At 34.8% G+C, this 12,440-nt stretch overlaps 1 protein-coding gene across 6 annotated transcripts in view; it reads right to left on the bottom strand.

The window, feature by feature from the left end:
• Window positions 1-12,440, bottom strand: part of AKAP7 (A-kinase anchoring protein 7) — a 152,244-nt gene that overhangs the window by 58,116 nt on the left and 81,688 nt on the right. For 5 of the 6 annotated variants that reach the window (XR_004380975.1, XM_032843513.1, XM_032843514.1 and 2 more), the window contains exon 7: window positions 10,428-10,575. Coding sequence is in view for 5 of the 6 variants with exons in the window: in XM_032843513.1 (XP_032699404.1) it covers window positions 10,428-10,575 (148 nt within the window). In the remaining variant the exon portion in view is untranslated. Of the gene's footprint in view, window positions 1-8,720; window positions 9,949-10,427; window positions 10,576-12,440 lie in introns of those variants that run through there. The other variant, XM_032843517.1, reaches the window with a different exon arrangement.

Raw genomic sequence — 12,440 nt, 5'->3', positions numbered from 1 at the left:
ATTCATATTTCCTAAAATATACCAAAGGTTCTACAAATAAATCATAAAATAACATAAATTACTATTGTATCATGCTAGCACTGATGCTTAATTTGTCAGATCGTTAAATTTACCACAGAACACTGCTCCTTTAATATGTAAAGTTCTTACAGCATCTAATATAAATCATAAGGTTTGAAATCAGGCCAACAGATGGCTGCATTTTCAAAATAGCCTGAGCCACAGCTTCCACTTTGTATTAGCATCAAGATTAATAGCTGATACACCAGTTAAAATACAGTAAGCCATCACTAAGATTAATTTTCTCAGTTACTTAATTCTGAGACTTCCTAATTCAGGCAAATATAAAGAAATGAGCTGAGAGTTCCAATTATCAGATGCTTTTTATTTTCACTAAGGGCATATAGTAATGAAATCTCAAACACTTTCTTTTAGAAGACATGTTTCACCAAAGAAACATTTAAGAGGCGGACAATTAGATTACAAAAAGGAACAACATGGGCATCTGAGTAATTTTAACACATCAAAGGTTCTACTTTTTCAAGAGCTTTCTGCTTTCTAGGCAGGATGACACAGTCCCAGTTAAATCTGGACAGTCTTGGCTTTCTTCTTCTTCTTTTTTTTTAAATCCTAGCCTAGTACACTCACAAGGGTACATTTAAATGATAAATTACATGGTCACTCAATTTCTGTGGCAGGAAGTAAATAATTAATAATACTCTGTACTCAGCAATTATTAATTTCCTTGATAATTTTGAACAGAGGAAATTTCCAACTGTTAAAGTTTTCAAGTAAAAAAAAAATGTACAGTTTTCTCAGATGATAAACTGTCTTTTCACTTCTCCTCCCCTAACATGCTCAAAATAGATTCATCTTAATTGGTCTAAGCAGAGATGAAACTTTCTTAATCATCTTCCCTGTCAGCCTGAGCAAAAGAAAACAAGACAAACATTTTGGTCCTGCCCACTACAAAAGAGACCTTTTATATTATAGAATATCAATTTCAAATAATAATGACTTTTAAATGAGTCATTCGTATACACTGCTGTCAGTCTGGGGTATTTTTGTACTTCTTAACTTTTTACCACAGAAAGCTCAAATGGAAATTAAAGAGGAATGGAGAAAAAAACTAGATAACTGTGCAGCCACCAAAATTAATTTGTTCGAAGAAAAGGCTGGAAATGCTGATCAAAATTAAGTTTGGAGAGGGGCGCCTGGGTGACTCAGTCCATTAAACGTCCAACTCTTGATTCCGGCTCAGGTTATGATCTCAGTGTCACGAGATCGAAACCCGTGTCATGCTCCGCCTGCATCAAGTGTGGAGCCTGCTCTAGATTCTCTCTCTCTCTTTCCCTCTCCTTCTGTCTCTCCCCCCCACCACCATTGTTCATGCTTGCATACACACGTGCACACTTGCATGCTTGTGCTTGCTCGCTCTCTCCCTCTCTCTCTCTCTCTCTATATATATATGTTTACACATATATATATAAATTAAGCTTGGAGAGTTGTCTAAGGATTAAATCTTTTCATGGTTTTCTTGGACCATGAACTGAAGCAGTAAATTGTATACATTTTGGCTTCAGGACTACTTTACACTCTTAAAAATTTCTAATAATCTCCCCATCTTCCTTCCCACTCAAAGAGCTTTGGTTTATGTGGGCTACTGTTTATCAGTATTTACTATGTTCAAAATTAAAACAGAATTTTCTGAAAATTTACTAATTCATTTCAAAACATCACAAACCTATTATGATAAGAAATAAAATATTACCATTAAGAACATTTGTATGAGAGACAACTATATTTTAAGTAAAATTTTTACAGTGAGAAGAATGGCATTAATTTACTTTTTTTGCAATTTCCTTTAATGTCTGGCATAATCAAAGACAGTTTTATCCTCTTGTCTGATTCTGCATTCAATCTGTTGTAATATATGGTTTCATTTCCAGCCTAAGGAAAATCTAGCCACATATAGATACAAATTTTTTTTTTTTTAAGATACAAATTTTTAAAAGGAGGGGAGTATAATAGCCTTTTCAGATAATCATGGATATTATACCAAAACACAAGTTGTATTTTCTTAAAGTTTAGTTGCAATGCAATATGAAATCTTAAAATTTTGGACTTTTCTTACTCTTTACACTCAAATCTTCTGGTATCTTGAACTTTCAGTAGATCTTTTATCTATCCATGTCTTGTAACACATACTGGTCATTTAAAAAATACAAGAGTTATGTGGCTCTTCCATATTTTGACACACTTCTTAACACAACATCAAAAAACAAAACAAAACAAAAGTAAAACACATTAGGGATGCCTGAGTGGCTCAGTGAGTTGAGTGTCTGACTCTTAATCTTGGCTCAGGTCTTGATCCCAGGGTTGTGAGTTCAAGCCCTATATTGTGCTCCATGCTGGGCATGGAGCCTACTTAAAACAAAAACAAATACAAAACCACATTGGGCCAATCATTAATATCACCCATAGATTGACAAGGGGCCCTAGTAAACTTCTAGGGGTGATGGAAATGGTCAGGATCTTGATGGTGATAATGGTTTCACAGTTGTACCTTTATGTTAAAAACTCATCAAAATATACACTTTAAATATGTACAGTGTTGTATATAATTTGTACCTCAGTAAAATAAAAGTAGTATGATAAAAGAAAAGAAACTAGGAAAATGGAGTTCATTATTCTACTCTGTGCTATTTTGGCTATGAAATTTTCCATAATAAAAAGTGGGGAAAAGTCTCAAAGCTTTAAAAAAAAAAAAAACCGTTGGGGCGCCTGGGTGGCTCAGTGGGTTAAAGCCTCTGCCTTTGGCTCAGGTCATGATCCCAGGGTCCTGGGATCGAGCCCCACGTCCGGCTCTCTGCTCAGCCGGGAGCCTGCTTCCTCCTCTCTCTCTGTCTGCCTCTCTGCCTACTTGTGATCTCTATCTATCAAATGAATAAATAAAATCTAAAAAAAAAAACAAAAACAAAAACAAAAAAAACCTGTCAAACTCATGGTAACAAATTAGAGCTTTCCAAAATTCTTACTTTTGCCTGAAAGCTTGAATTTTATCATTAGTAGTATATAATATCAGATGCCCCTGATGTGACAAGTGTATTTTAAAGAAAATGCCAGCCCAATAGCCAAATGTGAAAATGATAACTTGTGAGTCATTTTTCAAGGAAAAAAAAAAAAAATGCTGTTCCCAAAAAGAAAGTGGTTACTTTAGCTTGTAACTTAAACAATGACACTAGTGCTTTTCCTCCTGCTTCTATATGCAGAAGTGCTTCATGTACACTTCTCACTTTCATTAACAAAATACTAAAAAAGACACATACAGAGACATATCAAATATAAATAATAGATTTTACTACTCAGAAAGAACATTTTTACATGAAATTGGCTTCTTTTTTTTTTTTTTTTTTAATTGCAACCGCCTTGACTCATTCTGGCCATACACACCATTGCTTTTGCACTGTTAGTATAAATGTTAACTCAGTGGAAAAGGCAAATGTCTTAGCATTATCGTAAAAATAGTTTGCCCTCACATATCTTAAGTATCCTTGGGACCACCAGGGATCCATGGACCAAACTTTGTGAACTAGTACATTTTTAAGGTCTATTTTTAAAGAATTTAAAATCCAGGGGCACCTACATGGCTCAGTTGGTTAGGCATCTGACTCTTGAATTCAGCTCAGGCCATGATCCTCAGGGGCAGGAGACTGAGCCCCTTGTCAGGCTCTGTGCTCAGCAGGGAGTCTGCTTGAGATTCTCTCTCTCCCTCTGACCCTCCTCTAACTCCCTCCCCATCTCTCTCTCTCTAATAAATCTTTTAAAAAAAAAAAAAAAAAGAAGAACATAAAACCCAACAAAGCCCGTAAATTATTAGGACATTAACTCATTCTTAGATAAGCACAGTGAAACACATTTTTCTATAGCCAAAAGTTCACATGAGAAAAATAAACATTCAAGCACATATCTATTGCCAGTACCCCTTCCCACGAAGTGGACCTTCAAGAGAAAATACGTCATATAAGCAAAACAAATATTTTCAAATGAAACACCTTAAAAATTTGTAATTTATCATAATCTAAGTTTCATATTTAAGAATTCTAGAAAGCTTTAAGATTTTTGTTCTAGTTATGGCTTTCACCCAAGGAAGAAAAATTGTTGATTTCCTTCTCCCTCTACCCCCCTTCCTGCTGAACAACCAATGGGTCAATCACATTGACAATATTATCTTCCATAAAGAAGATCCTCATGCCTACATACTAAAGTAGGCAAAATCCAGATAGCACATTGGGAGCTCTATCATGGCTTCTAAGGGGAAAGGAGCACTGAAGATTAAGACAACAAAGTCAGAGACAAGGGTTTCCCCAAATGTACCCCCCAAAATCTTTTCTTTCCATCACCTAGAAACAACTACTAGAAATCCCTCTGTGGACCAAGTCAAACCTTTCAAGACTGATAGGATTGTCTAAGCTGTCCAGGTCTCTAAAGGGTGATTCTCAAAAAAGGTGCATTTGGATAGAATAAATTAATTGACTCATGCCACTTAGAATTCTCATAGTGTTTCAGTCGGAGTCTGGTATCTCTCTGTTCTGACCTATTGGGCATTGGATATAGACTGAATTGACTACAGCCGCGTCAACTCTAATTTACCTATGACACATTTCCTCTTCTATAACCCTATCTGTGCACACCTGTATGCTTCTATTTGAGCCAAGGTTAGCCCAGCCCTATCCCCTTCATTGCCTTTGTGTTACAGCCTAAAACTAATTCAATGTCTTAACTTCAGGATCCAATTCTGTGTTATTACGTGAAGTGTTAAACCTCGCCCCCTTTTATCCCACATCTATCTACTCAGTCTTTTTTGTTACATACACACCACCTCAGTATGTTTGACTGTGTACATCTCTTTTCCTACTCCTTCATGTACTCCTCATATACACAGACCTAGCAAGCTCCCTGCCATCCCTTCCTCAGCTAACTAGACTGTAGGTTCAGTCATTACAGTCTTTGTAGTGTGCCTCCTGTCACTAATATTGCCTGCAGCCTGCTTCTCTCCCACATAAATCCTACCTGCTGCGCCCGGAAGATCATCCTATCCCTGCTCTCCATCTGCCTACTCAGTCTCGTCCTATTCTTCCAAGCTCTGTTTCTCCTCACCTCACCACTCTCCTAGAAAGTAAAATCATAAGCTTCTTCCCCTGCATCCTAACAAAACCCACTACTGTTATGGGCACACTCCAGTTCATCTATTCCTCCTTTCTCTCCATTTCTCATTGCCCAATGACTATCACTCTTAAGGACTATGTCTTATACTACTCTGTATCTCATGATGCCAGAGAGGTGCACATACATTGTACACACTTAATAACATTAATTAGATTAATGATGAATAATTTTAATTAAATCAAAAGATGGTTGAGGTTCCTAGAAAATTATGGTTTCCACCTCTACCTGCAAAAATTATAAAGAAATATTCTGGCCTACAAAAACAAAAAAAAATACCTCTAGACCTTTCCAAATTCTCCATTGCCTCCTCTAAGATATGTCTGACAGCAGAAAGTAAACTAGTCTTCTCAAGCATTAAATTGCTCATGAGTCTTACAAAGGGTATCATTTAGTCAATTACCTTCCCTAAGGAAAAATAAATGGAATATAGCTGCCTGAGAAAAATTAATTCACTCAACTCCAGGAAGTAGCTCACTAAGAACAGCTTCTACCACTCCAGGATATCTGAGCTATATTTCATTCCTAGTTTCACCTTTTTCTTCTTTTTGGATTTGAATTTTGGCTGATTATTGAAGTTTGGTTGGTAAGGAGTAGCAGCCTAATATTAACTAGGTATAGTATCACCTGAAGTTTGGACTATGAAAGAACTAAGATATAGAACCTTTCCTTGTATCTGAAAATATGAATGTTGCCTCCATATCCTATCAAACTCTCCTAACACTCAACTCACATGGAGGTATACGACGGTTGAAGACGGAAAGGAAAATGCTCAGCATGGAAATGGAAAGCAGGTAAGGGAACAATAGTAACTGGCAGGGGAAATCCAAATTCAAATGCCTTCCAGAACCAAGCACGTAGTAAACACGCTCAGCAAATTTATGTTAAGAACAGAGTAAGGGGGATGATAAAAGGTAGCTACTTCTAAGGTCAGTGTGCCAACTACCCCAACCAGGAAATCGCTACCATGCAAAAAGGTAAAACCAGTGTCACATCGTCTAATTGCTCAGAAGGCAGGGAACTCAGATTTTTTACATAAAATTACCCCCATGTGGGCAAGTTATTAAAATTAGAAAAAATAAAAAACAAAACTCTGTGCCAGTGAAATACAAAATGAAAAGCTGCTAATTTATGATCTCTGGAACAGAACTGGGGTATAAAAAAAATCATAAAAATACATTTCTAAAACAAAATCCCTACTTCACACACACTATTAATAATCAGATTTCTGTATTAATCCTCTGGGTCTGAGTACTTATATTAATGATCATATCAGGTAGGTTAAAAGCTCAAATGCAAAAGCAACAACAACAAAAAAAATTGAAGGAAGTATAAATGAATATGTTACCAATCTTTGATTTAGAGATGACTCTATAATAATTTTAAAAACCACAGAAGAATTTTTCATCTGTAATTTAACAAAAATTAAAAGCATTTATAGTGAAAAATGCCTTGTGACCAAAATTAAATGTAAAATAAATCCTGGAAAATATTTGAGCTAATAAAGCAAAGGGCTAATTGTCTTTATTACCAAAAAAAAATAATAAAGCAAAATAAACAAAACCCTCAGAAATTGATAAAAAACATAAAAAGTATAGATTCTAACTTCTTATGGACAAGGATGGTTTGCTGTTGCCAGGTCCTAACCCAATTCAAAGCAGTGTTCCCTGTGGGACCAGGTCTGAGACATCTGCCAAACTACACAAGTATGACACAATGAGCTCTCCAAAACCTAAAACACCAGAGGAAAAGGAGTGCCACAAAAGATCCAACAAATGGAAGAATTCATACCCAAGGGACTAGAAATATTTTAAAAATGTGAAAAGTCATGTTTGGAAAAATGTCTGTTTAGCTCTTCTACCCATCTTTAGGTCAGATTATTTGGGGTTTTTTGTTATTGTTCAAAATGACAACAGAAAGAAGCTCAATGTCACTAATCATCAGGGACACACCAATCAAAACAACAGTATCACCTCACAATTGTCAGAATGGCTGTCATCAAAAAGACAAGAGGCAACAAGTGCTAGCAAAGATATGGTGAAAATGGAATCCATACACCCTTTCCATGGGAATGTAAATTGGCCCAATGACTATAAGAAAGAGTATGGAGGTTCCCCCCAAAATTAAAACTAGAAAATACCACATGATCCAGTAGTTCTATACTGGGTATAAACCCAAAGAAATGAGAATAGGATTTCAACAAGATACATGAACTCCCATGTTTATCACAGTATTATTCACAATAGCCAAAATATGAAAACAATCCAAATATCCATCAATGGATGAATGGATAAAAAGATATGGTACATACACACAATGGAGTATTATTCCGCCATGAGAAAGTAGAATATCCTCCCACTTGTGGCAACATGGATGGACCTTGAGCATATTATGATAAGCAAGAAGAGTCAGAGAAAAATGGGTAGTGTATGACACCACTTATAAGTGGAATCTAAGAAACTTAAACCTGTAAAAAAACAGTAAAATGGTGGTTACCAGAAAATGCCGGTGGTGGGTAAGAGTAATGCTGTTTCAAAGTGTACAAACTTATATTAAGTAGTGAATAAGCCAGAAAGATCTAATTTACAGTATAGTGAATATAGACAAAAATATTATACTATAATTATGCAATGTGATAGATATTGCTACATTGGCAAGCATATCACAACATATAAATGTATCAAAGTAACACCTCGTACCCCTTAAATTTATACAATGTTACACAACAAATTTATTTTTAAAAAAGATAAGTGAAATAAAATATTTTTAAATATATGAAAATAACATTAATAATTAATTATATTGAAATCTTCAAAGCGATACATCCATGAAGTAAAAAAAAGAACAGGAAAATAAGAAAAAGAACCAATTGGAAATCCTGGAGGTGAACATATAATCACTGATGTTTTTTAAATAATATACATGCCCTAAATGGCATAATTTAGAGAACCAAAAAAGAAAAGAAACCAAAATGGAAAAGAAATACTACTCTCCAAGAATTCACTACTAACAAATTAAGACACAGGAAATAATGTAAATCTAATAAATTCCCTCCCCAGAAAAATCACTTAATTACCTACATACAAAGTTTTATAAGCAACTCCCAGAGTCTTTAAAGCCAACTTCCACCCTAGACTTCTGAATGCAAAATATCTTAAGAATGGAAATATGTCCTACTCTATCAATACAATACAATATTAATACAGGTTCAAGGTATAGGAAACAGACTTTAAATCTGAGTTAGGATCAAATAAAAAAGAAGCCAATTAAACCAGATCAAGAAGTGAAACTTACAAAGAAAGTGTCCTGAATCTTCCTAAATATTCTGTTAAACTCAAGTAAAAATGAGACTGAGAAAATCAGTAACTATCCATAGTAAATAAAGGAATTCTAGTGTGTATTAAAATTGGTTAATTATAACCTAATAATTATTACTTTAGATGCAAATATGATTTTAAAATTCATTTTGGCATCCCAAAATGTGACACAAAAAGTAGAGCATCTGTAACAGGCAAAAACCATTTTTTAAAATAATGTTAAATGATCAGTATGGGGACACAAGATTGGTGGAGTTTAAAAGAAGCTAAATTCCTCTGAGTTAGAAAAGATGAGAGATAAAGAAGCCTGAGGGGGAAATCTGGAGATACTGCCTAGAATAAGGGGAATTTTAAAGACTAAGCTGAAAGGAGCAATAAAATAGAAAACTCACTGGTTGACGCATCTGATTTGGAGTGAGCTGAACAGAGCTGTCTAATGGCAATGTAGGTGACACGTGTCATAAACTGGATGATGTTAATCTCACGATATCTTCAGGAAAATCTACACATGACTCGGGGTTTTTTTATTTATTTGTTTTTTAAACAGGATCAGGAAAGGCAAGGAAGAGCATGGAGTTCTCCTTCAACAATGGCCCAATGTAAGTACACAGAGAACATATGGAAAGCTAGCCAACGTCTGTGTTACAAAAGAAAGTCTTAAATTTGCCCTCTGCTATTAACCTTACTAAATGGAAATTGGTTGGCCCTCATCAAAACTTTGATGGAAAATAGCTCTCCACCAGAGATTCTGAAAACACAAAAATCCTCCTCGAAATAGACATGAAACGTTTGAGAACATAAATTCAGCTGATATACAGAATATCTCTGTTTAAGAGAGCTAAGATCTTAGGAAGGTAAAATGCTGACTTCTTTGAAAATGTCTAGTGAGAATTTGGAAATAAAATTGTGTCTCTGGAACATTTTCTTTAATGCATTAACAACCTTCAGTATTAAGATTCTTTGAGGATGTGTATTTCCACAGGTTTTCTTCAAGCTGATACGGACAGAAATTATCTTGATTGAAGACCTTGAAATATTTAAATACAAGTATTTATCTTCTTTGATTACTTCTTCTTTGTTACTTCAAAAGTATACAAATCAGGTTCTCTTGACGTTCACAACTGTATTTCATTTTTTAAATTTTTTTGAAGTTCACAATTTTATAAGAATAATGCCTGGGTTTGAAATAGCACATTTGCATCTCAACAGATCAGATTCCTTTGAATATATTCACACTGCAGAACAGCCTTGTTCTGGTTTTAAAAAAAAGTCTTCATTTGATGCATACATTTTTCACATGGAAACATAATTGTGTATGAATCTGTCTCAATCACATGCAATCTCCCTGATAAGATGATAAAAGCACTCATGCATGAATCTTTTTTTCCCAGAAAAACATGGTTTCCTTTGGGGAAGAAATTGAAGGACAAGTTTTCAATCTTTGCAGACCACCTAGACTTTATCTTCTCAGAATGAAACTTTTTGGCCTGGAATATTCTATTCCTAATTGCTAATTAAAAGCAGCAAACATGAAAATGCCTGGTGTGGAATGGTGTGTTCATATAGGCCTTCACAGGAGAAGATTTTCTTTCATATTCATGAAATAAAATTAAACTGGAATGAATTTTGAATCAACCTTTCAGGAATTCATTATAATTATATTTGAAGCACGAAAGTATAAAAACCATAGGTACCAAAATACTGATAAATATGAATAGTAAATATGTTCCATAAAATTTCCAATGTATTATTGCCAAAATAAAATATACATAAAAATGTGTCATTGAGAAAAATATATACAGCTAGCCCAAAATATCTGCCAAAAGACATGATGCTAAAGAAATAAAAACTAAAGATAGCACGTAACCTTTAAATGGTACTCACCAATCACAATCGAAGACTCACAGTGATAATAACCATTACTTTGCTTCTTCTTTAGCATGGAGCAAAGATCTATGCGATGTACCATTTCTTCTCCAAATCTGTGGCTGATAAATTTTTCATAGACTTCGGGATCTATTTTTTTCACTCCCTTGAAATGACAAAACAAAATCCCATCACTCGATCTTTCCACCAAGGCAGCTAGTTCATATTGATAACACTTTCTTAGAACCTGATATTACACTTTGGTATAAAGTTCTGCCTACTGGCACTTGAAAACGGATACCACAAAATGGTTGTAAAGCTGTTTTTAAAGTCTCCCTGTCTAGGATAATTTGTATTACCTCCCTGCACCCAAAATCATTAGAGTGTGGGGTTTAAATATGGCAGCATTCAGAACTTTATATACTTTAAGCTTCTGAAATAATGGAGTATATCAAGTTGAAGTTTGAGGTATCAAAAAAAGAGTAATCATCTCCAACAATAATGGAGAAATTGATGAATTGTTAAAAAGTGATATAGAACTTAACATTTTATAGTGTATAGAATGTTTTAATAAGATGGATTTTTTAACTCCTTAAGAATCATTTGAAGACAGTGAAAGATTATTTGAATCAGAGGAGGGGGGGGTCCATGGATCTTCCTTCTCTACCTGCCTCTCCTTATTCTCAGTATCTTTCATAGCAGAAAGAGGGCTGATAGGTGAAAAATAACAGTGGAAGACATTGCTACTTCTGTAGTTTCCCAAAACATGGGAATGAATTTCTCCCCCACCCTTCCCATGCAGTGGTCCTGCCCCCAGCCTCGTAGTCCCAAACACAGCCCATAAGATGACAATAGAATTCTTTACAGGCCAAGTTTACTGCCTGACCATGTGTGAAGTTTTCCTTTTAATTTATAACTTTTTAAAACTTTTACCCTGGTAATACTTGTTTGTTTTTTTAATACTTGTTATTTCTTAAAAATCAGAAAATATGAGGAATCTAGGGTCACCTGGTTGGCCCAGTCAGTAGGGTGTGCAACTCTCGATCTGGGGGTTGTGAGTTCAAGCTCCAGGTATAGAGTTTACCTAAAAAATAAAATCTTTTAAAAAAGAAAAAAAAATATGAAGAATCTAAAAAAAAAAAAAATTCTCATCCTGCCATTTACAGAAAATACAGTAACACTGTGGGTACATCCTTCAGGTCTTTTTCTTTCTCTCTCTCTTTTTTTTTTAAGATTTTATTTATTTATTTGAGAGAGAGAGAGAGAGCACAAGATACAAATAGAGAGGGGTGAAGGGGTGGAGGGGCAGAGAGAGAGAGAGAAGCAGACTCACCGCTGAGGAAGAAGCCTGATGCAGGGCTTGATCCCCGGAACCTGAGATCATGACCTGAGCCACAGGCAGACGCTTAACTGACTGAGCCACCCAGGCACCCCCCTTCAGGGCTTTTTTTATGCATACATATATTATATTTAGATTATACTTATATAAATCTTATTAAAATGTAGGTAGAATATATATTTTCCCTTTTTATTCACAAAAAGTTTTGACAAAAATTTTAAAAAGATATAAAAACAAAAAAATTAAAATTAAATTGCCCTACACAGCAACTACTACAATTTTATTATGTATTTTATTTTTCCTATACAAAACAAAGTACTTTCTTCTTTTTTATAGGAATGTGGTTGAGCCATGAGTACTATTTAGCAATCAGCTTTTATTTCCCAGTTAATATGTCAATAAATAATATACAGATGTGCAAAATATTTTTAATATTTTGCCTCCATAGTCCTCCACTGTATGGGAGCATCATTAATTTATTCATGCAATTATTTATTGTTAGACATTTAAGTTGCCCTTAATTTTTAATATTGAATTTAACATGTTTTTGTTGATATATGTTCTTGTTCTGTATCCAAACTGACCTCTACTCACAGACTTTCCTTACTTTAGCTCCATTCACAGACTTTCCCACCTCAGTTAACAGAAACTCTATTCCAGCTAATTAGGCCGAAACCCTGGGGTCATCCTGA

Source organism: Lontra canadensis, unplaced genomic scaffold (assembly GCF_010015895.1).
Source record: "Lontra canadensis isolate GAN:19392208 unplaced genomic scaffold, GSC_riverotter_1.0 scaffold141, whole genome shotgun sequence".
Classification (NCBI taxonomy): domain Eukaryota; kingdom Metazoa; phylum Chordata; class Mammalia; order Carnivora; family Mustelidae; genus Lontra; species Lontra canadensis.
This window is presented reverse-complemented; position numbering and strand designations above follow the sequence as displayed.